This window comes from Bufo gargarizans, chromosome 2 (genome assembly GCF_014858855.1).
Source record: "Bufo gargarizans isolate SCDJY-AF-19 chromosome 2, ASM1485885v1, whole genome shotgun sequence".
NCBI lineage: Eukaryota > Metazoa > Chordata > Amphibia > Anura > Bufonidae > Bufo > Bufo gargarizans.
Genome location: NC_058081.1, coordinates 48,571,995 through 48,598,871, shown reverse-complemented (window position 1 = coordinate 48,598,871; position 26,877 = coordinate 48,571,995). Strand labels below are relative to the sequence as shown.

The 26,877-nt window shown below is 44.5% G+C and overlaps 1 protein-coding gene across 2 annotated transcripts; it reads left to right on the top strand.

Moving 5' to 3' along the window:
* Positions 1-5,210: 5,210 nt before the first annotated feature.
* LOC122929331 (arylacetamide deacetylase-like 4) lies at positions 5,211-25,428 on the top strand. 2 transcript variants are annotated; one of them, XM_044282863.1, is made up of 4 exons: positions 5,211-5,321; positions 21,328-21,553; positions 22,180-22,243; positions 24,481-25,428. In XM_044282863.1, the coding sequence occupies exons 2-4, from the start codon at positions 21,346-21,348 to the stop codon at positions 25,253-25,255; spliced, it is 1,047 nt and encodes a 348-aa protein (XP_044138798.1). In that variant the 5' UTR covers positions 5,211-5,321; positions 21,328-21,345; the 3' UTR covers positions 25,256-25,428. The 2 variants fall into 2 exon arrangements, with proteins under 2 accessions (XP_044138798.1, XP_044138797.1); XM_044282862.1 differs by lacking the exon at positions 5,211-5,321 and adding an exon at positions 6,958-7,178.
* The last annotated feature ends 1,449 nt before the right edge of the window (positions 25,429-26,877 follow it).

Below are 26,877 nucleotides of genomic sequence, written 5' to 3'. Positions count from 1 at the left end.
CATGTTCTCTGCTGTCTTTCAGGTTGCCGCTTCCAGATGGGCGGACCCTCCATGTTGCGCCGAGGACGGGCAACGTTATAGCGTGGGGGTATGTAGTGTCCCACTAGGTAAAGGTGGGCGCTGCACAGGTTAATGTGTTGCATTGCATTAAATGTCATGTACTTGTTTTCCCTGTATTATCTGGGTGTCAGGCCTGTCAGGGTGTAGTTTAGCCTCCCAGACGTTAGAGGGAGCTGGAGAGCCCTAGTTACATATAGGAAGGCCCAGACAGGGAGATTTTCATCTTTTCTAAATATCCCGCCTACGGGAATATGGGCAGCAGGGAGTTCTGAGAATCCAGTCAGACCGGCGTGGTACCAAGAGCCTTGAGGAGGCCTGCAATCAGAGCCTCGAGGATTTCTTGGGGGGCTTAGAGACCCTGGAGGATTTCCCCCCTCTACGGGAGCTCCAATCTCTCTGGGCTTTGGGCTGAGGTTCAGACCTGGACCCATACCTTTTGCCCCGACCATGAAAGGGCTGTTGAGGAAGGGACTTGCCCTTCTTATCCGACAGTCCCTCCATTATATGGTCAAGCTCTGTCCCAAAAAGTTTGCCGGGTTCATATGCCATGGCGCAGAGATTATGGTTGGAAGTTGTATCAGCCTTCCAGGGTTTTAGCCAGAGCGGACGCCTGTCTACTGCTGAGAGCGCCATGGTCTTGGAAGCCAATTTTAGTTGTTGTGGAACAGCGTCACACTAAAAATCAATGGCCAGACTGGCCGTCTTACAAGAGGCGAAGATGTCATCCCTAGAGACCCCCTGGTCCAGGTCAGACTGACCTTGGGCGAACCTGGTCTTGAGAAAGTTTGCCACTTCAGAGGACGCTATTGCGACCGAGGCAGAAGCCGATGCAGAGGAATAAATACGCCTAAAGGCGCAATCAGCCTTGTGGTCCATCGGATCCTGAAGACTTGATCCGTCGTCTGATGGTACTATGGTCCTCTTGGAAAGCTTGGAAATGGACATATCCACCTTTGGTACTGGCCCCCAAGAGGACAATTGATCTTCTCTTAACGGGAAGACAGACTTAAATATTTGGGACCTTTTTCTGGTTTCTTCCACTCTGTCTTCATTAATGACAGGAAGGAATCGTCCGCTTTAAATGCCCTGGGCCCCTTAGAGGCTTTACGCTGATCAACATCCTGGTCCCCCGACCGGATGGATCTCAGCTGGGCTTTCTCAGGAGGGAAGAAGTAGGAAAACCCATCCTCCTCTTCAGAAGAAGAGGACATAGATCCCTCTCTAGCATCCTGAGCCCCCGGTACCTCCATGGTCCGATGAGGAGAGGAAGGTCTTTGGCGCTTAGATATAAGAGCCTGCTTCAACTCCTCTATAGAGGAGTTCACCTGATTAAAGGGCTTCTGTCAGCCCACTAAACCGTTTTTTTTTTTGTTAATAATAATCCCTACACTGCGAGCTCCCTATACATAAGCTAAATATTCATTTTTGTTCAATAGATTTAGTTAAAAAGCTATTTTTATAATATGTAAATTACCTTGCTACCAGCAAGTAGGGCGGCTACTTGCTGGTAGCAGCCGCATCCTCCTCTCATAATGACGCCCCCTCCGCTGTGTGAGTGACAGGGCCAGGGAACGGGATCGTTCTCTGCTGGCCCTGTTTGAATTCAAAATATCGCGCCTGCGCCGTACCTGTCTTTAATCGGCGCAGGCGCACTGAGAGGCTCTCTCGGCCGCTCCATCCTCAATGCGCCTGCGCCGGGGGTAGTTGTGACGTCATCGGCGCAGGCGCATTGAGGATGGAGCGGCCGACAGAGCGGCCGCCTCTCAGTGCGCCTGCGCCGATTAAAGACAGGTACGGCGCAGGCGCGATATTTTGAATTCAAACAGGTCCAGCAGAGAACGATCCCGTTCCCTGGCCCTGTCACTCACACAGCGGAGGGGGCGTCATTATGAGAGGAGGATGCGGCTGCTACCAGGGTAATTTACATATTATAAAAATTGCTTTTTAACAAAATCTACTGAACAAAAATGAATATTTAGCTTATGTATAGGGAGCTCGCAGTGTAGGGATTATTATTAACCAAAAAAAACAAAAAACGGTTTAGTGGGCTGACAGAAGCCCTTTAATGTTGGACTCCATGTAGTTCTTGACCCAGTCAACTACATCATGAACCGTAGGTTCTTTCTGGGGAAGAAGCTTAGCTCTACACGGCGGACATCGAGAAAATAAATAATTGTCCTCCACGACAATTTGACAGTCGTGGCATTGAAGATGGCGTCTCTTGCCAGGATTCTTCCTGCCAGTGTCCCGATCACCATCCCCTGTAGACGACATGGCTGCAAGAAACAAACAGAATTAACTGTTGAGTCTGGAAGGAGGAAAGGAAATCCAAGCAAATAGGCTTTTACCCAGAACAAAACAAGAAACTGCTTCAAGCAAAAGCCGCAAGGGTAGTTAGCATAGAAACAGCACTAGCTGATCAAAGCAAAACCGCTTGGAAGAAGGGAAAATTCGCTTCAGCCAAAATCCAAGATAAGCAGAGTAAGGAAAACCATACACCTGTGCTCCAGGAGGCCGAATGACCACTGGTGCAGGATTAAAATAGCAACATTGGCGCCGAAAAATAGGATAAAAGGGGCGGAGCTAGCGCTAAATATAATAATCAATAAAATTACTTCAGAAGAGAGAAAATAGAGGTAAAAAACCAAAGGGAGCCCACAGCAGCCCACTTTGCCACAAATGGCGGAAAAAACTACATTATAAAGGCAGGGAACACTTCCTCCTAAAGACAAAAGGAAGTGATGTCACACGCCGGAGACGTCACTCCCAAAATGGCAGTGCCCGCAGGAAACACATGGGGCCGCCGACTCCTAGCTCCCAGTGCTCCATAGGAGCGTCTAGATAGAGAGGACCAGCACGTGAGTACAAGCGGGAGCCTCTCTCCCCACTACGGGCTCGAAACCTGAGCACAGAGGGGACCGATAGGTCACAAGAATCCTCTCCGCCCCGAGTTGCTTATTTAGCACAGGAGCGGAACAGATTACCCTGCGACCAACCGCAGGAAGAAGAAACAGCCACCAGAGATGGCAAAAAAAAAAATAAACATGCAAAGTTAACCCCAAAGGGTAAGTGTCGAGTTCTATTAGAACAGGGATCCCCCCCAGAGGGGGATCTCCACCAGTGCAAACCTGTCTGGAGGACAGAAGAAAAACACAAGGGGACTGGGGGTGATACCCCTCTTTATTGGAGGTGGGAGGGTCTAGTCAATTATTTAATTATTTAAGTGTCAATAAAATTTCCACCTGTCCTACCAGTCCACGGGGGGCCCATCTGTGCCACTGGTTAGGACGTAAGGGAACTATGGGATGTCGCTGTGAGGGGGCGGAGCTTCTGTGTGGTGCCTGGAGTAGAGGTTGGTGGTGTCCTGGGATAACCTACATAACATCCTAGAAAAGCTGGGAGTTGTAGTTCTGTCATATTATATCCCTCCCCATGTAATTTCAATGTATGCCCTAGTACAGTCTGGTAATGTTGAGAGTTGTAGTTCTGTCATATTATACGCCTCTCCCTGTAATTTCAGTTTATGCTCTAGTACAGTCTTGTAATGCTGGGAGTTGTAGTTCTCTCCTCTTATACCCCGCTCTCTGTAATGTATACTGATGCCCCACAAAAAGTCTGGCCATACTGGGGGTTATAGTTATTTCCTTTTAAAGTTCTCACCTAGTACCACCTGATGATGCCCTATAATAATCTGGACATGCTGGGAGTTGTAGTTCTCGGCTGGGTTCAGATCACCGTTTAGTTTTCTGTTTGGCGTGCAGGACTTTTTTCCATCTAAAATAATGGATCTCAGGTGGAAATGGCTGAAACGGATGCCAAATATGCAGAACTGATGCTTGAAATACAGGATCTATTTTTTTCTTTATTTTTCTGTTCTTCTGATGGATCAGACGTACAGAAAACTAAACAGTGATGTTAACCCGGCCTAATACTCTCTCTGTGTAATATTCACTTGTATCCAATAATAACAGCCGGGACATGCTGAGAGTTGTAGTTCTCTGCATTTTACCTCACCCTGTGTTGCCCCCTAATTTCCAATAATAACAATCTGGTGATGATGAGACTTGTAGTTCCCTTGTCACTATTATAATGTTCTGCACCAGCTGAAGTGTGTATTAGGCTTTGTTCACATCTGTGATGGTGACGTTCACTGTTCTGCCGTCATAGGATCAGAACAACGAAAATCACCACAATTCCGGATCTGGCACTTCATGGATGTCAACACCTGACGGATCCCGCTAACTATGATGAGATCTGATGGGTTTCCACCTGCCAGGATATAAAATTGTGGCCAGCATTTATGACCTGATCTGTGAATGTGGCCCAAACACAGAAGTGATCAAAGCCTTATATGTTCTCTAGCATCAGGTTATGATGTTCTGCAGCAGCTGAGGTGTGTGTTAGGAGGTTCTGCAGCAGCTGAGGTGTGTATTATGAAGTTCTGCAACAGCTGAGGTGTGTATTAGGAGGTTCTGCAGCAGCTGAGGTGTGTATTAGGAGGTTCTGCAGCAGCTGAGGTGTGTATTAGGCAGTTCTGCAGCAGCTGAGGTGTGTATTAGGAGGTTCTGCAGCAGCTGAGGTGTGTATTGGGAGGTTCTGCAGCAGCTGAGGTGTGTATTAGGAGGTTCTGCAGCAGCTGAGGTGTGTATTGGGAGGTTCTGCAGCAGCTGAGGTGTGTATTATGAAGTTCTGCAACAGCTGAGGTGTGTATTAGGAGGTTCTGCAGCAGCTGATGTGTGTATTAGGAGGTTCTGCAGCAGCTGAGGTGTGTATTAGGAGGTTCTGCAGCAGCTGAGGTGTGTATTAGGAGGTTCTGCAGCAGCTGAGGTGTGTATTGGGAGGTTCTGCAGCAGCTGAGGTGTGTATTATGAAGTTCTGCAACAGCTGAGGTGTGTATTAGGAGGTTCTGCAGCAGCTGAGGTGTGTATTAGGAGGTTCTGCAGCAGCTGAGGTGTGTATTAGGAGGTTCTGCAGCAGCTGAGGTGTGTATTTGGAGGTTCTGCAGCAGCTGAGGTGTGTATTAGGAGCTTCTGCAGCAGTCAGAGAAACATCAGTCATGACTTGATTAAATCCTTTAGTTTTTTGTATTTGCACTTTGTAAAGTCTCCCTATCCTGTTCCTCCGCCAGCACGCGTCACACTGTGACCTGACTGACCAGTCCGGACCTGACCTGATTCAGCAGTGTTACCAGTCCAGACTCCAGTCCAGCTCGGTGAAGACCTGCCCCAGGCCCTGACTGCATTCTGCCAGCAGCACAAACAGTAAGTCAGCATTGGAGAGGAGGTGAAGCAGCAACAGGCACAGTCCATGGGGGAAGGATGACACACCATATAAGAAGTAGCAGCAGCGGGCACAATTCATCGTGTCTGGCTAGGTAATCACTTGCGATCAGATTTTGGTATTCTGTTCCAGCATTCCAGCAGAATATCAGAATCGCCAGATCCAGCATATGCCAAACACTGCTGGCACCTGCCGGATCCCATTCACAAGCATGAGGTCATTCGAGATCCCACATGCAGCAGTGTTTTGCCCTTTGTTTTTGCCAGCATCTGCAACTGAGGCTTCTGCTGGAGCCTCTGCAGTAGATGTGCGCGTACCCTAAGGCTACTTTCACACTAGCGTTGTTTTAATCCGGCGTTCAATTCCGACACTGGAACTGCCCGCCGGATCCGGAAAAACGTGTGAAAACGGATTACATTTGAATCCTGATCAGGCTTTCGATCACAATGGAAAAATGCATTGGAAAAAACGGATCCGCCATTTATGGACTTAAACTTTTTTTTCACATTTTTCGGGTTTAACATGCAAAAGCCGGATCCGTTTTGACTGAACACACGGGGCCGGATCCGGCGTTAATGCAAGTCAATGGGAAAAAAGCCTGATCAGGCGTTCAGTCAAAGTGTTCAGGCTTTTTGGCCGGAGGTAAAAATACTGCATACTACGTTTTTCTGAAAAGCCTGATCAGTCAAAAAGACTGAACTGAAGACATCCTGATGCATCCTGAAGGACTGACTCTCCATTCAGAATGCATTAGGATAAAACTGATCAGTTCTTTTCCGGATTTGAGCCCCTAGGACGGAACTCAGCGCCGGAAAAGAAAAACGCTAGTGTGAAAGTACCCTAAGGGGTGCTGTGGGTCACTCACAAGGGGGCCCAATTCAGATTCTTGCCATGGGGCCCAGTGTTTTCTATGTATGCCCCTGTCTCCAGCCTGACGGCTCGGGGGGGTAACTGTCACAGCTTCTAACATAAGATATGGCTGGTCCCAGCTGATGATTTAAGCAGGGCACATTCGACCAGCTCAGTGAGATGGCCCAAAAAAAATAAGGAAAAGAACAAACAGCAGGTGGCGCTATACAGATACATTTTATTGAATAACTCACTGGCTATACAACATTTTTATTTACATGCAATACAAAAGTATTCAGATTCAGGTGCTGATTTGAAAAATGTAGAACAGAGATCAGCAACCTCCGGAATACCAGCTGTTCAGAAATTACAACTCCTAGAATCCTCCTTTCATTTCTTTGGGAGTTACAAGAACAGCTGAGCAAGTGTGCATGCTGGGAGTTGTAGTTGCACAGCAGCTGGAGTGCTGAAGGTTTCAGATTTCTGATGTAGAATATGTTTCGCGACACAACCCCATGTGCAGGCTGTGAGGCCGTAACAATTACACTATCACTTTTAACCAATCTGTCATTGAGGATTTTGATGAAAATCAATGAAACTGCACAAACCAGTTCCACTGGGTGAAATGCCGCATGCAGTAGTAGGATTCCCAGCGTCCATGGAATTCCACAATGTGCACAGCGTTGTCCTGGACTCAGTACGCCGTCCTCCAGGCCACTCCCTTAGACTTACATTAACCAGAAGAACAGGAAATAGTCAAGTGTCAATTCAAAGTCAGCTCTGGCTAGACTGAGCAGCTGGCAGCAGGAACCATGGGCATAGCTGTGGTGTTGCTGGTGGCCTTCGTTGCCATTTTGATCGCATTATCTTTCTTGCTGGTGATGGGCATCATTTATTTTGAATTTTCCAATTCAAACCTCCCACCTGGAGTTGCAGATCCTGCGAAGCTTAGGATTATTCACTGCATCACAATTGGCATTGCCGTCGTGGTAAGTGCCCTCCTTATATGAAGCATAGAACACGTAAAGCTGCGGCGGAACTACAAGGCCCAGCTTGCCTTGAAGAACGTCAAGACTAGAATTGTGTTGTGGATTACTATCGAGTGCTATGTGTGAAACTTGAGCTGTTGTGAAATCTCTTTTGTCACACAGCATCTCTTCTAGTGTATATAATGTTTTTTGAACTTTCCATTCTTAAGGAGTTTAGGGTATTATTTTTACACTTAATATTCATAGAAAACATTTTGGTTTCAGAATTTTTGCCGGTTTCTTTTCATTTAGGCAGTACTATGTTATTGCAAATTGAATATAGCAGTCACCGCAGGGAAGTAAAGCTCCTGTATAGATTGGTAACCGACTGTCAGTGGTGGCTGCACACGGCGCAGATTTGTGCACAGAAAATCTGCAAGAAATCCGCGTGTGAAATCTGTGGTTTTGCCCCAGATTTTACCCTTAGATTGAAAGGGGTGAAATCCGCACTAAACAAAATATTGCAACAACAATTTACGTGCTGCAGATTTCAAAATCCACACAGCAAGTCAATTTGTGTACCCAGGGGCTGATTGGGAACTTAAAGTGGCCCTGGAAAAGAACCAAAAAGTGGCCCCATGTTGTAGGTGGATCCAAATTGACAAAAGTTGGGCCAAAACAAGCAGAAGTAGTCGGGTCCTGTAATACCAAACTGCAGCACCGGATACCTCCCCAGCAGAACCAAATACCACAGGGCAGCACAAAACACTGCCGCCCTCACCACAGTATTCAACTGTATCACCATCATGAGGACGGTAATACAGTTGAGTTGAGTTGAGTTCAGGAGGGCATCAAGGGGGCTTGAGTGGCCCTCTGGGCATCGGCCCACTGGAAAATTGGAAAACTGTGAATACCTAAGGAAAAAATAGGAGATTTTCCTAATCTCATTCCCTTTGCTGGTACCTTATTTCGTATCCACACAAAATCTGCATGGAAAAAAAAGCATGTAATCTGCACCGTGTGCAGGTGGCCTAATGGGTATAGATAAAGATGCCGACATAAGAGCGCTACACTGATTAGGGTAATGTGTGATGCTTTAAGGGGGACTCTGTCTGATCGCAGTGAATGGTCTCAGTGAGAAAGTCAAGTGAGACTGTTTGCTGTGCTAAAAGTCCAAACATAGAGGAAGTTAAATATACGGCGTGACTTCATTAAATGACATCCACTTTATCCAGAAAACCATCCAATTATTTTTAATTAAAAAATGACATATAAAATTCACATATAGGTTAATATGTGAACCTTTTTTTGATTGAATTGTCCCTTTAAGCTTTGCCTCAAGTTGTAATATATTGACTCTTATTTGCACCAGGGATGCCCAACCTGCGGCCCACCAGCTGTTGCAAAACTACAGCTCCCAGCATGCTTGGACAGCCTACAGATATTAGGGAATGCTGGGAGTTGTAGTTTTGCAACAGCTGGAGGGATGCAGGTAGAGCATCTCTGATTTACACCATTACACCTTTTACACTACTACAGAGTGCATCATAAGGAGGGTGACCTGTGCACTCACCACCTTCTGTATATTGCATTGCTGGTTATCTGTTTGAGCTGATTAGAGGTGGGTTTACACTGGCCGAGGAGCAGCCTATTGTCTGGAAGGAAGTGTTCCTTCCTGACAGTTGGCTGCTCGTTCATTGAAGGAGATCGCTGTATTTTCAAGCAGTGATCATCTGCACAGTATGAGGACGAGGGATGGCTAATCCGATCTCTCGTCCTTGTACATCTGCATTATTTCTGGGCAGCAGATCGCTGTTTAGACACCACATCTGCTGCCCAGAAACGATAATTTATGTGCCTGCACGAACGACAGGATCACCCAATTAACGAGCATTTTGCATGTTTATCGGGGTGATCGGTGGCACCTTTAGATGGGCAGATTGTCGGGAACGAGCATTCACGATAATCTGCCCAAATATCGGGCCGTTTAAATCCACCTTCAACCAAACGTTTCCTGTAGTTGCAGATCAGACGTGCACAACGGTCAGGAGTAATTCTTGACCATTCCTCTTTACAGAACTGTTTCAGTTCAGCAATATTCTTGGGATGTCTGGTGTGAATCGCTTTCTTGAGGTCATGCCACAGCATCTCAATCGGGTTGAGGTCAGGACTCTGACTGGGCCACTCCAGAAGGTGTATTTTCTTCTGTTTAAGCCATTCTGTTGTTGATTTACTTCTATGCTTTGGGTCGTTGTCCTGTTGCAACACCCATCTTCTGTTGAGCTTTAGCTGGTGGACAGATGGCCTTAAGTTCTCCTGCAAAATGTCTTGATAAACTTGGGAATTCATTTTTCCTTCGATGATAGCAATCCGTCCAAGCCCTAACACAGCAAAGCAGCCCCAAACCATGATGCCCCCACCACCATACTTCACAGTTGAGATGAGGTTTTGATGTTGGTGTGTTATTTTATGACCAATTTGTGCAGAAATCCATATCATTCCAAAGGGTTCACATACCTTTTCTTGCAACTGTATCTATAAATTTGTGTATGTTCTGTACTTGCATCGTTTTTGTGGTTCTGCATTACAAGGTTATCAGGCAATGGGTTGTGATGCCGTGCTGTAGACAAATTGTGCTGGTTGACTAGACAGTTGTTATGGCTGTTAGTTATAAATGTCCTTTTACACAGATTGATAATCGGGCCAATTTCCCAGAATTAACATTTGTAGAAACACTCATTTCTCATAAATGCCATGAGAAAAGGTGCCAGAGATCACCCGATGAACAAGCAAACAATAGTTCATTGGCACCAAAATCATAGTTTCTGGGCTCGTCCTGTGCCAACAGGTATCTGCTGCCCAAAAACTGTGAATTTGTATAGGGATGAGCGATTGCTGCAGTGACCACTTGTCCCCATACAAAAGAGATGATTGGTCCATGTGAAAGGTCCATAAGGAACGAGTTACACGTGGGAAGGAGACTCAGGAGGAGCCTAATCTGTAAGGGGGAAGATAATTTGTGGTGTCTAATAGCGTTATCATTGGCCTCTGTGAGGACTGGGTGGGGGAGCCTATTTCACCTATTAGGAGCATAGACTGCTGGAGACTAAATTGGACTAATTCCTGCAAAGGTGAATTGAGGCAGAGAGGAATGGTAGTGGTCAGAGAAACGCTGTGCAGAGAGATCGCCATAGAGGCAAACCTGTAAGGTTGTATGTTCCTATGAGAAAAGATAACGATATTAACTTTTTGTGCTGCTGCTGATTGCATCAACCAATGCTAAATACCACATGGAGTGGAAGGAGGTAGTGATGAGCGGCAGGGGCAAAATTCTAATTTGTGATATTTCACAAACATTTTGTAGAATATTAATCATATATTCGTGAATTTGAGAATTTGCGATTATTTTCCTGATTGCGAAAATCAGCAATGTAATATTTGTGTAATGCGCACGCAATACAGGCGTGGGTCACTTTTGCTACATTTTCCTTTTTTTTCATATATCATGATCTAACCTACACTGACTATCTCCCACTAACTATCTGTATTATATATATAAACTAACTAACTATCTATCTAATGTAATTAAAGTAAAGCACAGAGCACAGTAATGTCACTGCTCTCTCTCTCTCTCTCAGAACTGCAGAAAACTGCAGAAAATGGCTGCTGGGGAGGTTCTTACACAGTAAGGCCTCTTTCACACGGGTGTCATATTTTTGGCCCGGATAAGAGGCGTGTGCATTGCGGGAAAATGCGCGATTTTTCTGCGCGAGTGCAAAACATTGTCATGCGTTTTGCACTCGCGTGAGAAAAATCGCGCATGTTTGGTACCCAAACCCGAACTTCTTCACAGAAGTTCGGGTTTGGGATTGATGTTCTGAAGATTGTATTATTTTCCCTTATAACATGGTTATAAGGGAAAATAATAGCATTCTGAATACAGAATGCTTAGTATGATAGTGCTGGAAGGGTTAAAAAAAAGAAAAAAGTTAACTCACCTTCTCCTCTTGATCGCGTAGATCCCGGTCTGTTCTTTAGCTGTGGACTGAATGACCTGAGGTGACGTCAGATCACATGCTCCAATCACATGGTCCATCACCATGGTGATGGAGCATGTGATCTGACATCACCACAGGTCCTTTAGCCCACAGCTAAAGAAGAGACCGACCGGGAACTACGCGATCAAGAGGAGAAGGTGAGTTAACTTTTTATTTATTTTTTAACCCTTCCAGCACTATCATACTAAGCATTCTGTATTCAGAATGCTATTATTTTCCCTTATAACCATGTTATAAGGGAAAATAATACAGTGAATAGACTGTCACCTAGAACCCATGCGTGAAAATCGCACCGCATCCGCACTTGCTTGCGGATGCATGCGATTTTCACGCAACCCCATTCATTTCTATGGGGCCTGCGTTACGTGAAAAACGCACAAAGAGGAGCATGCTGCGATTTTCACGCAACGCACAAGTGATGCGTGAAAATCACCGCTCGTGTGCACAGCCCCATAGAAATGAATGGGTCAGGATTCAGTGCGGGTGCAGTGCGTTCACCGCACGCATTGCACCCGCACGGAAAACTCGCCCGTGTAAAAGGGGCCTAAAGGGTAGGCAACTTTCCTATTGGTTGCTAGGGATGTTGCTAAGCTCAGACAAATACATTGCAGCCTTCTCATTGGCCCACAAACAAGAAGCAGGGAGGGATCGTGGCTGCAGATGAAAAAAATCTCGAATATTCGAAAATACGAATATATATCACTATATTCTAAATATTCACAAATTCTCGAAGTGCCCACTATTCGCGATTAATATTTGCGATTTGAATATTTGCGCCCAACACTAGTAGGAGGTCCTGTTGTTCCTATGAGAAGTGGTGGAGAGCACTTTCTACAGACCCAGAGTCACTGAGACACATAAAGAGGAGGACTGTCTGTGTGTGAGGACTGAGCAGTGAGTGGATATACTGTAGGTTGTCAATATGTGAAGTGTTCCTTTAAGCTTTGCCCCACGTCGTAACATATTGACTCCTATTTGAAATTATTTACACAGTTCTCAGTTTCCTTATTATAGAGTGAGCTATAGAAAAACTGATTCAGAGTCCCTCATAAGGATGGTGATTTGTGTGCTCACCACCTTATCAACACATGGATTGCAGATGTATCTTGTTGTCTGTTTGATCTGACAGGGTCCCCCAAGCTCTCTTCCAAACTGGAGGAGTGATTGCTCCTGGCTTGCTGGGGCTGAAGTGCACCAGGGTTGCATTGGCATCCAGGACGCTTCCTATGCAGGATGCTTCTTGTCAGAGAGCGCTCTGCTTTATCCAATAGCTCCCCGAGTGTCATACCAAAAAATGTAAATCCCCCCCCCCCCCCCCCCCCCCGTTATGGCACATTCCATTCTATTATATACATTTTATACATTAGGGACCAATGTTTGACAGTGTTCTTTTCAAAGGAACCAGCACCATGAAAGTGCATCAGGGGCAGAACTATATTAATTACAACCTGGACCCTGTAGCAGCATCTAAGGCTGCTACTGCGGTAGTTCCGCCCCTGAGGAGCAGGAGGATGCTATCACAGAGGCAACCACTTGACTAAGAGAGTACAGCTAAAGAGGAGTCTTCACATACATTTAAATTATAGACAGCTAAGGCCCCTTTCACACGGGCGAGTTTTCCGTGCGGGTGCGATGCGTGCGGTGAACGCATTGCACCCGCACTGAATCCTGACCCATTCATTTCTATGGGGCTGTGCACACGAGCGGTGATTTTCACGCATCACTTGTGCGTTGCGTGAAAATCGCAGCATGCTCCTCTTTGTGCGTTTTTCACGTAACGCAGGCCCTATAGAAATGAATGGGGTTGCGTGAAAATCGCATGCATCCGCAAGCAAGTGCGGATGCGGTGTGATTTTCACGCATGGGTTCTAGGTGACAGTCTATTCACTGTATTATTTTCCCTTATAACATGGTTATAAGGGAAAATAATAGCATTCTGAATACAGAATGCTTTGTATAATAGTGCTGGAGGGGTTAAAAATAATAAAAAAGTTAACTCACCTTCTCCTCTTGTTAGCGCAGATGCCGGTCTGTTCTTTATCTGTGGGCTAAAGGACCTTTGATGACGTCAGATCACATGCTCCATCACCATGGTGATGGACCATGTGATTGGAGCATGTGATCTGACGTCACCTCAGGTCATTCAGTCCACAGCTAAAGAACAGAGTGGAATCTGCGCGAACAAGAGGAGAAGGTGAGTTAACTTTTTTATTATTTTTAACCCCTCCAGCACTATTATACAAAGCATTCTGTAGTCAGAATGCTATTATTTTCCCTTATAACCATGTTATAAGGGAAAATAATACAATCTTCAGAACATCAATCCCAAGCCCGAACTTCTGTGAAGAAGTTCGGGTCTGGGTACCAAACATGCGCGATTTTTCTCACGCAAGTGCAAAACGCATGACAATGTTTTGCACTCGCGCGGAAAAATCGCGCATTTTCCCGCAACGCACCCGCCTCTTATCCGGGCAAAAAACATGACGCCCGTGTGAAAGAGGCCTAAGTGCATAGAGAGTGAGGCAGAGACAGAGGGATGCTTGAGATGGTGTGATGCCAGAGAATGGCACAATGGAGGTGCTAGGCTGAAAGCTATGCCATACAGATCCTCAGGCGGGTGGAGGCAGCCTAGGAAAGGCCTTCGGCATACTCCTGCATCAGGATGGAGTTGCTAATATATAGACTGTAAATAGTCAATGGACTATGTATATATGTCACTGTGTATATGGTAAACAAGGACTAAGCCTGAGTGAAAGTGTGGACAAATGGCACTATTGTGAATAAGTGACGTGAAATCTGTGGCGCACCTTGTGCCATTGTGTAAGAAACATCAGAGAACAAACCCCCTGCAACCATTGCTGGACGAACACAAGATGGTGGTGGCAGTGGTATGCTCTGGGGGATGTTTTCTTGGCATTCTCTGGGCCTACTCATACATGTGGAAGGTGCTCTTAACCCATTTGGATATGAATCCACCCTTGCAGATCATGTATATCCATACATGCTGATTGTCTTCCCTGGGGCGGATGGTATCTTCCATTTAGGCCTCATGCACACAACAGTATTTTTTCACGGTCCGCAAAACGGGGTTCCGTTGGTCCGTAATCCGTGACCGTTTTTTCGTCCCTGGGTCTTCCTTGATTTTTGGAGGATCCACGGACATGAAAAAAAAATGTCGTTTTGGTGTCCGCCTGGCCGTGCGGAGCCAAACGGATCCATCCTGAATTACAATGCAAGTCAATGGGGACCGATCCGTTTGACGTTGACACAATATGATGCAATTGCAAACGGATCCGTCCCACATTGAACGCTTTAAGTTAAAATATACCATCGGATTTGAGTTACAGCGTGAAAACTCATATCCGACAGTATACACTACGTGCAGAATTATTAGGCAAATGAGTATTTTGACCACATCATCCTCTTTATGCATGTTGTCTTACTCCAAGCTGTATAGGCTCGAAAGCCTACTACCAATTAAGCATATTAGGTGATGTGCATCTCTGTAATGAGAAGGGGTGTGGTCTAATGACATCAACACCCTATATCAGGTGTGCATAATTATTAGGCAACTTTTATTTCCTTTGGCAAAATGGGTCAAAAGAAGGACTTGACAGGCTCAGAAAAGTCAAAAATAGTGAGATATCTTGCAGAGGGATGCAGCACTCTTAAAATTGCAAAGCTTCTCAAGCGTGATCATCGAACAATCAAGCGTTTCATTCAAAATAGTCAACAGGGTCGCAAGAAGCGTGTAGAAAAACCAAGGCGCAAAATAACTGCCCATGAACTGAGAAAAGTCAAGCGTGCAGCTGCCAAGATGCCACTTGCCACCAGTTTGGCCATATTTCAGAGCTGCAACATCACTGGAGTGCCCAAAAGCACAAGGTGTGCAATACTCAGAGACATGGCCAAGGTAAGAAAGGCTGAAAGACGACCACCACTGAACAAGACACACAAGCTGAAACGTCAAGACTGGGCCAAGAAATATCTCAAGACTGATTTTTCTAAGGTTTTATGGACTGATGAAATGAGAGTGAGTCTTGATGGGCCAGATGGCTGGATTGGTAAAGGGCAGAGAGCTCCAGTCCGACTCAGACGCCAGCAAGGTGGAGGTGGAGTACTGGTTTGGGCTGGTATCATCAAAGATGAGCTTGTGGGGCCTTTTTGGGTTGAGGATGGAGTCAAGCTCAACTCCCAGTCCTACTGCCAGTTTCTGGAAGACACCTTCTTCAAGCAGTGGTACAGGAAGAAGTCTGCAAGGTAAGAAAAACATGATTTTCATGCAGGACAATGCTCCATCACACGCGTCCAAGTACTCCACAACGTGGCTGGCAAGAAAGGGTATAAAAGAAGAAAATCTAATGACATGGCCTCCTTGTTCACCTGATCTGAACCCCATTGAGAACCTGTGGTCCATCATCAAATGTGAGATTTACAAGGAGGGAAAACAGTACACCTCTCTGAACAGTGTCTGGGAGGCTGTGGTTGCTGCTGCACGCAATGTTGATGGTGAACAGATCAAAACACTGACAGAATCCATGGATGGCAGGCTTTTGAGTGTCATTGCAAAGAAAGGTGGCTATATTGGTCACTGATTTGTTTTTGTTTTGTTTTTGAATGTCAGAAATGTATATTTGTGAATGTTGAGATGTTATATTGGTTTCACTGGTAAAAATAAATAATTGAAATGGGTATATATTAGTTTTTTGTTAAGTTGCCTAATAATTATGTACAGTAATAGTCACCTGCACACACAGATATCCCCCTAAAATAGCTAAAACTAAAAACAAACTAAAAACTACTTCCAAAAATATTCAGCTTTGATATTAATGAGTTTTTTGGGTTCATTGAGAACATGGTTGTTGTTCAATAATAAAATTAATCCTCAAAAATACAACTTGCCTAATAATTCTGCACTCCCTGTATACTAACACAGAGGCGTTCCCATGGTGATAGGGACGCTTCTAGTTAGAATATACTACAAACTGTGTACATAACTGCCCCCTGCTGCCTGGCAGCACCCGATCTCTTACAGGGGGCTATGATACGCACAATTAACCCCTCAGGTGTCACACCTGAAGGGGTTAATTGTGCGTATCATATCCCCCTGTAAGAGTTCAGGGGCTGCCAGGCAGCAGGGGGCAAACCCCCCTCCCTCCCCAGTTTCAATATCATTGGTGGCCAGTGCGGCCCCCCCTCCCTCCCTCTATTGTACTTAACTCATTGGCGGCACAGTGTGCGGCCCCCCCTCCCTCCCTCTATTGTATTTAACTCATTGGTGGCACAGTGTGTGCGCCCCCCCCCCCCTGCTGAGAGCGCAGCCAATCGCAGCGTTCGTCTCTCGGCCAGGGAGAATAGCACTCACGGCCACAGCAAAATCTTTAGCAACGCCCCATACAAAAGTCTGTCTCAATTACATATGAGGCGGCAGAAGAAACGGGGCTATTATTAATTAATTCGGGGGTCGATTTAAAAAAAAAAAAAAAAGGGGGGAACATCAGTGGATGCCGCACTATTAGGTAGGAGTGTTATTTCATTAAATTTAAATTGATGAAAGGTCCTCTTTAACACATTTTTTTGTGGCAATTTTTAACCCCTTAGTGACCACCCATACGTGTTTTTACGGCAGTCACTAAGGGCCTTGGGCTGGAGCGCCGCCTTTTTACGGCTGCACTTCAGTCCAAGTTCGTACTTAAATACAAGGCAGGAGCTCCGTGCCCGCAGATACCGGAGGTAGCTGAGGGCCTCGGGGCAGTGATCAGAGACAGTGACAAGCGGTGTATCACGTCAATCACCGAAAATGCCGGCAGCTCAGTAAACTTTCTCCCTCCTCTCATGTAAGAAATGAGGGAGAAAATCTCTGGTGCAGGGATCGGGTCATCAAGAAAGATGGAGGTGGCGGCCCGGCACATGTGCACACTATAAGCCGGCCGCCGGCCCTGCAGTATGTCTCTCAACTCAGGAGAGGAGAGATAATAAGTAATTATGCTCATTGTGCCCCCCTAATTTCAGGATGGCCGGCGGCAGCGCTGCTGATCCCCCTTCCGCCGCCCCCCGATCTGTTTCAGGAAGGCCAAGTGGTTAGCAGTGTGTCAGCATACAGCTGACACTCTGCTTGAAACAGCCGACATCGATGCTGGCACTGATGTCAGCCGTTTAACACCTTCCATGCCCAGTCCATAGGGACCGCTGTATGGAAAGGGTTAACAGGGAGGGAGCACCCTCCCAATCCTATCGGGCCGCTGCGCTGCTGTGGCAGCGTCCACGCCTTCACAGGCTTCCGGCTTGCCATGGTGTAGCTAAGCCTGATCAGGCTAAGTGTAAAGTCACAATACCCTGCAGTACACTGTATAGTGCACTGCAGTGTATTATAGAGGCATCAGACCCACTGGATCTTCAAGAACCAAGTGGGTCTGGGTAAAAAAAAATAGGAAAAAAAGGTAAAATATATATATTTTTAAATAATCTAATTTCTTCTTATAGCCGCACATTTAAAATTGATTAAAAATTGAAAAAATAAAATATACTACACATTTTTGATATCACCACATCCGTAACGACCTGATCTATGAAAGGGTCATGTTACTTTCCCTGAATGGTGAACGCCATAAAAAAAAAAATGAAAAACTATGATGGAATTGAAATTTTGCCCACCTCACTTCCCAAAAAAATATATTTAAAGTAATCAAAAAAAGTACCCCAAAATGGTACCAATCAAACCTTCACCTCATCCCGCAAAAAATTAGCCCCTACATGAGACAATTGCAAAATAAATATAAAAAAATATGGCTTTCAGAAAATGGAGACCCAAAAACATTTTTTTTTCTGAAATGCTTTAATTTTGTTAAAGTGAAATTAATTGCCGTGTCCGTAACAACAAGCTCTATAAAAATATCACATGACCTAACCCCTCAGGTGAACACCATACATTTTTGTAATAAAAACTGCCAAAAAAACATTTTTTGTCACCTTACATCATAAAAAGTGTAATACCAAGCGATCAAAATGTCATATGTACCCCAAAATAGTACCAATCAAACCATCACCTCATCACGCAAAAAATAACACCCTACCTAAGACAATCGCCCAAAGAATAAAAAAAAAATGGCTTTCAGAAAATGGAGACAACTCAACGCCATTAGGTACTTTCACACTCGCGTTTGGTGCGGATCCATCATGGATCTGCACAGACGGATCCGTTCAGATATTACAGCCGACTGCATCCATTCAGAATGGATCCGCTTGTATTATCTTTAACATAGTCAAGACGGATCCGTCTTGAACACTATTGAAAGTCAATGGAGGACGGATCAGTTTTCTATTGTGTCAGATTGTGTCATAGAAAACTGATCTGTCCCCATTGACGTACATTGTGTGCCAGGACGGATCCGTTTGGCTCAGTTTCGTGCTTGCAGCGTTTTGGTGTCCGCCTCCAAAGCGGAATGGAGACGAAACGGAGGCAAACCGATGCATTCTGAGTGGATCCTTTCAGAATGCATTAGGACAAAACGGATCCATTAAGGACCACTTGTGAGATCCCTGAACGGATCTCACAAGCGGAAATCCAAAACGCAAGTGTGAAAGTAGCCTTACAAGTGTGCAATGGGGCCTAAAACATTTTCAAGCAAATTTTGTGTTCTGAAAGCCACTGGGTGGGTCAAGACATAAGATTAGGGCCACAATGGGGGTATTTCCAGGAGAAATGAGGGTGATATATTTTGGGGTGCACTTCTTCATTTTCATGCGCTCTGTAGAAAAAAATCTGTCTTTAAATTGACACTTTTGTGTAAAAAATATAAAAAACATATTTTTGCCTGCTTAGCATTAATTTCTGCAAAAAACTAGGGGGTCTAAAAGATCACTAAACCCTTAGATGAATACCTTAGGGGGTTTAGTTTTCAAAATGGGGTAATTTATGGGGGTTTTCTATTGTTTTGGCAGCTCAACGCCATTACAAGTGTGCAATGGGGCCTGAACCATTTTCAAGCAAATTTTGTGTTCTGAAAGCCACTGGGTGCTCTTTTATGTTTGGGCCCTGCCGTTTGTCAAGACATAAGATTAGGGCCACAATGGGGGTATTTCTGAAGACAGGAGAAATGGGGTGATACATTTTGGGCTGTACATGTGTTTTGTAGAAAAAAAACTGTCTTTAAATTGACACTTTTGTGTAAAAAAATGAAAATTTAATTTCTTTTCACCTTCTTAGCATTCATTTCTTTAAAAGTCTAGGGGGTCAAAAATACTCACTACACCCATAGATGAATACATTAAGGGGTCTAGTTTTATAAATGGGGTCACATTTGGGGGGTTCTATTATTTTGACACTTATAAGCCTCTGCAAACTTGGCTTGTTGCAGGAAAAAATATCTACTTAAAATTTTTTTACATTTATGTTAAAGTGGTAAGTCTCCTAAATTAAAAAATAAAAAGTACAAGTTTTTTGTAAGTGCAGCCAAAATAAAGTAAAGATGTGGAAATACATTTCTGATAAAAATATTGAATAGTATTTATGTATGTATATGAAATATTGCAGTTGAAAATAGGAAAATATGCCAATTTGTACACATTTTCATAGATTTTTAAGTTTTTAAATAAAGATACGCATATTTTATCGGTAAAATTTTGCCACCTAAGTAAAGTACAATATGTGGCGAGAAAACGATGTCAGAATTACTTTGATGTGCAAAACCTTTACGAAGTTATTCTCTGCTAAAGTGACACGTCAGATTTCCAAAACTGGCTTGGTCATTAAGGCCCAAACAGGCTTATCACTAAGAGGTTAAAATTTGATTCTGCCCCGTCCTTCAAGACATACATCCAAACCCTTACCTCCTCCTGCCGCTTTCAATTCAAGAACATCTCTCGTATTCATTCCTTCCTCACCTTTGAGTCAACTAAAATGTTAGTGTACACCTTCGTAATCTCCCTTCTAGCCTTATGCAACATCCCCCTCTGTGGCCTTCCATCCAGCACTCTCGCACCCCTCCAATCTATCCTCAACTCTGCTGCCCGGTTAATCCACCTCTCCCCTCGTTTCTCCTCTGCTGCTCCCCAATGCTCTGCTTTGCCAATCCCTTCACTGGCTTCATTGCCCAGCAAATTCAGTTTAAAACATTAACAACAACTTATAAGACCGTCCACCATCTGTCCCCTCCGGACATCTCCGATCTGCTTTCCAGATATATCCCCAGAATTAATCTCCAATCCTTACAGGATCTACTTCTCCATTCTCATCTCATCCTCTTCACACAATCGACTACATGATTTCTCACGTTCCTCTCCCATACTCTGGAATTCGCTACCCCAGCACATCAGACTCCCCAACGTCCCAAAAAAAAAACTTTAAAAGCAACCAGAAAACTCAAGTCTTCAGGAAAGCCTACCACCTGCAATAAGCATGCTGCCACCACACAATCAGATGAGCAGCACTTACCCTCACCTCGGGTGTTCTTCCCCCTTCACTTGTAGATTGTAAGCTATTGCAGGTAGAGTCCTCTTTCCCTCCCTACCAGTTTGTTATTAGGTACTTGCTTATTGTATTTGTATTTTTGTATTATGACGTGTAACCCCCTCTTGATGTACAGCTCCAAGGAATTAATGGCGCCTTCAAATAATAATTTTGGGGGATGTAAACGAGGCTATAAAATTCATGCATTACTTTTGGCATTACAGATTAAACTGTAGATTAAACTGCATTTTCTTGATAACAATGGTGTCCAGGTTTGGAAAACACTTCTGCTTTATTCCAAAAACAGCACCAGACTTGTCTAGTTGTCAGGTTGTGTGCAATATTGCAACTCTGCCCTATTGACTCCAAAGGAGCTGAGCTGCAGTACCAGATACAATTAATGGACAGGGATGGTGCTGTTTTTGGAAGAAGGTAGCCATGTTTTTGTAATCCTGGACAACCCCTTTAAGCATACCTTAAGGAGACAGAAACAAATTTGTAACAATGTCATCATGCGTGGCAGAACAACAAGTTCCGCTATCCTGCAGAGACAGGCGTTGGGCACACCCCAGCACAGCAATATTTCTAGTGGCCTATGCCATTCATATTAGAATTACGATTTGTAATTCCCCCCCGATCTTCTTTTTGTCTTCTTCTTAAACAGGGGAAGATCCTGCAGAACATGTGCATATGCAGTCAGCTTCAATTCACACGTTTGGTCAGAGATAAACTTATGGCCAGAAAGTTAGGAGAAGACCCAAAACTCTTTATTAAAAACCTGAAGTTTGAAGGAGTGCCGGTGAGAGTTTACCAGCCTAGATCGCCATCTTCTGGTGGAAGAAAAGGAGTCATGTTCTTTCATGGTGGAGGGTGGATGTTTGGCAGTATTGGTAAGGAAATTCATTCTGGGTATGTTGCAGATATAAAATGCTATGACATACAGTACATCCAGCCTAGGCTACTTTCACATCTGCTTTTTTGCTGGATCCGTCATGGATCAGCAAAAACTCTTCCGTCATGATAATGCGACCGTCTGCGTCCGTTCTGAATGGATCCAGTTGTATTATCTCTAAAATAGCCATGATGGATCCGTCTACAAATCCATTGCAAGTCAATGGGCACAGATCCGTTTTCTTTTGTGTCAGGGAAAACGGATCCGTCTCCATTGACTTACATTGTGAGTCATGACGGATCAGTCTTGCTCCGCATCTCAGGAGGCTCTAGGAAACGCTGCTTGCTGCGCTTTAGTGTGCATCATGGGAACACAATGAAACAGAACAGAATACATTCTGGATCGCTCCATTCCGTTTTGTTCAGTTTTGTCCCCATTGACAATAAATGTGGACAAAAGGGAAGCGTTTTCCCCCGCTGTTGAGATCCTATGACGGATCTCAATAGCAGAAAGTTAAAGTGCAAGTGTGAAAGTAGCCTTAGCGCTTAGATGAAGCGTCTGGTGCCTAGTATCCCTTAATCCACCATGATTCGGATCATCTTTCTATGTTCACTTATTACACAGATTCCTATGATGCCTTATGCCGCTTCATCTCAAAAGGAACAGAATCAGTTGTTGTCTCAGTTGGGTAAGTCCTTGACTAGGTGTTATCATTTCACTGACATTGACCATTGTACCGTTATCTTTCCCTAGCTTTATCATGTTGTAAATGTAGAAAAAAGAACAAAAGATAAAATTATTTGTCATGGAAAGTGTTTGGAGGGCATCTGCTGGCAGATTTGTACCTGTGAAACTGCCGTACCTGTTACATGTTTGCTTGGCAGCTGAAGGCATCTGTGTTGGTCTCATGTTCATATGTGTCCGCATTGCTGAGAAAAGTTATGTTTTAAGATATTCAAAAGACCCTCTAGGAGCAACGGGGGCGTTGCCGTTACTCCTAGAGGCCCTGCTCTCTCTGCAACTGCCGTACCTTCTGCACTTTGATTGATAGTGTAAACGTGATCACGCCTGGCCCCGATTTCTCCTAAAGGCTCGTGCTGTGCCAGTATCCAGCACAGGCGCAGTACAGGAGAGAGCCCCGCTGGCAGTTCTGGTATGTACTGTAGGCCTGTTTCCTGTACTGCACCTGGATAACAAAGCTTATTTGCATATAGTAAAACCACATTTTTCTCAGCAATGCGGGCACATATGAACATGGGACCAACACAGAAGTCTTCAGCTGCCAAGCGCTCATGTAACAGATCAGCCAGTGTCATAGGTACAAATCTGTTGACAGATGTCCTTTAGGGTCCATTTACACGTCCGCAAAACACGGACAGGTGCAATGTGCGTTCCGCATTTTGTGGACCACACATTGCCGGCACTAATAGAATATGCCTATTTTTGTCCGCAATTGCAGACAAGAATAGGACATATTCTATTTTTTTCGGGAACAGAATTGCGGACCCGGAAGTGAGGGTCCGCAATTCCGTGTCCGGGCAGCAGATTGTGCTGCCCCATAGAAATGAATGGGTCCGCAATTACGTTCCGCAAAATGCGGAATGAAATTGCGGACGTGTGAATGGACCCTTAAAGGGTTTATGAAAGGGAACTTTCACACAGGCTAATAATTGCCAGTCATGGGTCCTTATAAAAATGGCAGCAATTATTTGACAAACCAGCAAACTCTTTTTTGTTGGCATATTGCATTTTTACACGGCCGACTTGTCATTGTTGTCTGCAGCAATCTCTGTTGGCAAAACAGGGGATGTCCTAGTGGCCATTTGCAGACTACATGGGGACGGAACTAAATTGTCTGTCCCCATAAAGTTCATTGGGCAGTGTAAAAAGCCCCTGAGCACTTGTTATAGACATGCATTTGCCCATTTAAAAGGACCCTTAGATTAGAAAAAGGGTCTCCTCCCTTCCCATTTAAAACAGCACTACTCCTGCCTACTGGGCGTGTGTGGGATTGCAGCTCAGCCTCATTTAACAGAATGTGTTGTGCTACAGTATCTCACACTGCCTACGGAGAAGAGGGGCTGCTGATGTTTCTGTGAGAAGACTTTTTAAAGTCATACAACTATTTTATTTTATGCTTAAATCATCTGATTGTATTGCAAAATTAAATTGGTGTGTGGAAGGTCCCTTTAAAGCAGGGGTGCACAACGTTTCCTGGTTGGGGGCCACATTGCCAGACTGAACCAATGACGAGGGCCGCAATTACAATTTAAAGGTGTATTAACAACTGAAATATTGTACTTATGGCATATTGAACACACATTATATACCATTAATGTCTAGTTACACTTCCAGGACTCCCATCTAATGGGAGAAATACATGAAAAATACATGTGAGCAGCCACAAGACATAGAAATACATGTCTGTTACCAGATGGTTGGGGGCCGCACAGAATGGTATCAAGGGCCGCATGTGGCCCCCGGGCCGCAGGTTGTGCACCCCTGCTTTAAAGTATATAAATTAACGGTATGAAAAGAATAATGTAACATATGAATGGGAAAGGTATTTTTTAACAACTAGGAGTTGTATAGGACCAGAAAAACATGGCTGCTTTCTTTCAACAACAGCACCAGACAAGCCCTCAGATTGTTTGTCGTTTTTCAACTCATTCAGTAAACTGCAATACCTGACACAACCCATGGATAGGTGTGGCACTATTTCTTGAAGAAAGCGGACATGTTCTTCTTATTGTGTACAACCCCTTGAAGCAATACCCATATTATTTATTATTGTATCTATAATTAATCATATTGCTAAAAACTGGTCCCTGCTGGGTGTCAATGCCCAAATTGTTTCAGAGGTGCCACTATTCCATTAGTTTTTTAAGTAAAATGTATATTATGTGCATATATTTATTTGTCCAGGTACCGCCTGACACCGGAACACAGGTACCCTGCAGCATTCGATGACTGTCTGAATACCACAATCCATTTCCTGAAGGTGGCTAAGGAATACGGTGTAGACCCTTCCTCCGTGATGATCAGTGGAGACAGCGCTGGGGGTAATCTCACAGCTGCAGTTTGTCAGGCCCTTGTGGACAGGACAGATCTTCCTCAGCCTGTTGCCCAGGTGCTGATATACCCAGCCGTCCAAGCTGTTGATTTCCACCTACCGTCATATACACAGAACAGCGCCGTACCCATTCTGTACAGAGAACGAGCTGTGTTTTACATGATGAACTATCTTGAAGGCAACCTGCAAATGATGGAAGAGGTTCTAGATGGAGACCATGTTCCTGTTGACTTGAAGATGAAGTTTAGGAAGTGGTTGGGTCCTGATAATATTCCTGATGAGTTCAAAGTCAGGGGTTATAAACCTCACGTGATGGCCTCACATACTGATGACGTCTACGAAACCCACAAGCAAGTATTTGAGACTCATTTCTCTCCATTACTAGCAGAAGACTCTGTCTTCCGTCTTCTCCCTAAAGCATACATACTAACATGCGAGTTTGATGTCTTACGTGATGATGGAATACTTTATAAGAAACGCCTGGAAGACAATGGAGTCCCAGTCACATGGTTTCATCTTAAAGATGGCTTTCATGGAATAATTAGCTTTTTTGACAATGGAAAACTCTCGTTTAAGTCTGGAAAGTTGGCTGTTGATAATATAGTAAAGTTCATTAATGAGGTTTGAAATTGGGTTGCATTCCCATCTACCATTGAACACATGTCTGGTTCACTTACCCCTTGACTTCAATGCATCCACTTCTCAATGACTTTCAACACAAGCCAAAACCTATGAAGTCTTCATACAGCCATATTGCAAACTGTGTAATATGGTTCGCTGAAAATAAATGGTTAATTATTGACCACAGTTGCCAGTAGGTCCTTAATATGCTTCTAATATGTCTTTTCTACACTTATTTGACCCAGGTCTACAGCAAAAATCTGCAAATGGATTTCCATTGTGAAGACATAAAAGATTTCTGCCCATAACATGTAAGGCTAGGAGGGCTCCTCAGCAACATTTGGCCACCTTATATTATAATCTTTATTTATATAGCGCCACCATATTCTGCACTATTTTACAATTCAGAGGTTTTGTGTACTACAAATCAAAAGACATCACAAAATTAGGCCTCATGCACGCGGCCGTTGTTTTTGTCTGCATCCAAGCCGCAGTTTTGGCGGCTTGGATGCGGACCCATTCACTTCAATGGGGCCACAAAAGATGCGGACAGCACTCCATGTGCTGTCCGCATCCGTTGCTCCGTTCCGTCGCCCCACGAAAAAAATATAACGTGTCCTATTCTTGTCCGCGCTTTGCGGACAAGAATAGGCAGAATAGGCAGTTATATTAAAGGCCGTCCGTGCCATTCCGCAAATTGCGGAACGCACACGGACGCCATCTGTGTTTTTCGGATCCACGGTTTGCGGACCGCAAAAAACGGAACGGCCGTGTGCATGTAGCCTTACAGGGTATTAAAAAACGAAAACAATAGAAGCGAGGGCCCTGCTCGCAAGAGCTTGTAATCTATGATGGAATAGGGATAACACAAAAGGTAAAGTTGGTTGTTTTACATTGGGTATTACTGTCAGGGTTAAAGGGAGGAGGTTGCTAGCGGAAGAGTCAGTTTACTGAACAAATAAGCCTGCCTGAAAGTATGTGTTTTTAAAGCCTCATTCACACGTCAGTGTTTTGGTCAGTGATTTCCATCAGTGATTATGAGCCAAAACCAGGATTGGAGCCTCCACAGACATCTAATATATAAAGCTGAGTATATATGTGTGTGTGTATGTCCGCTAAAGGAATCTGCAACGTCGCATTTACAATCACGAAATTTGGCACACAGGTACATCAGGTGTCCAGGAAGGTTCTCAGCTCTCTTTGAGATATTCCCAAAAAATGCATTAGCGAATAGAAGCTTGGTCACATGACCCTTATCAGCCAATAGAAGCTCGCAAGTCCTCCAGTCTCCACATACACAGTTTTACTCCAGGTTTCCATAACATAGACATTTATTTTCACTGCTGTAGGAGAGCTTTAAAGGAAATCTGTCACAGGATAATCGCTATTGAAGTAAAGCCATGACCTAATGGCACTTAGTACCTTATTTCAAGATGTGCCTTTGTTCCAGCAATAGATGTTTTTATCCTCTGAAAATCCAGTTTATTTGGTATGCAAATGAGCCAGTAAGGGGCACAGAGGGGCGTCACTCTTGCAGGAAGGAGTCCAGACACGCCCCCTGCCACAATGTGTCCACCCTCAAAACCCCGCCCCCAGGTCCCGCTAAGCCACACCCCTGACCTGGCTAG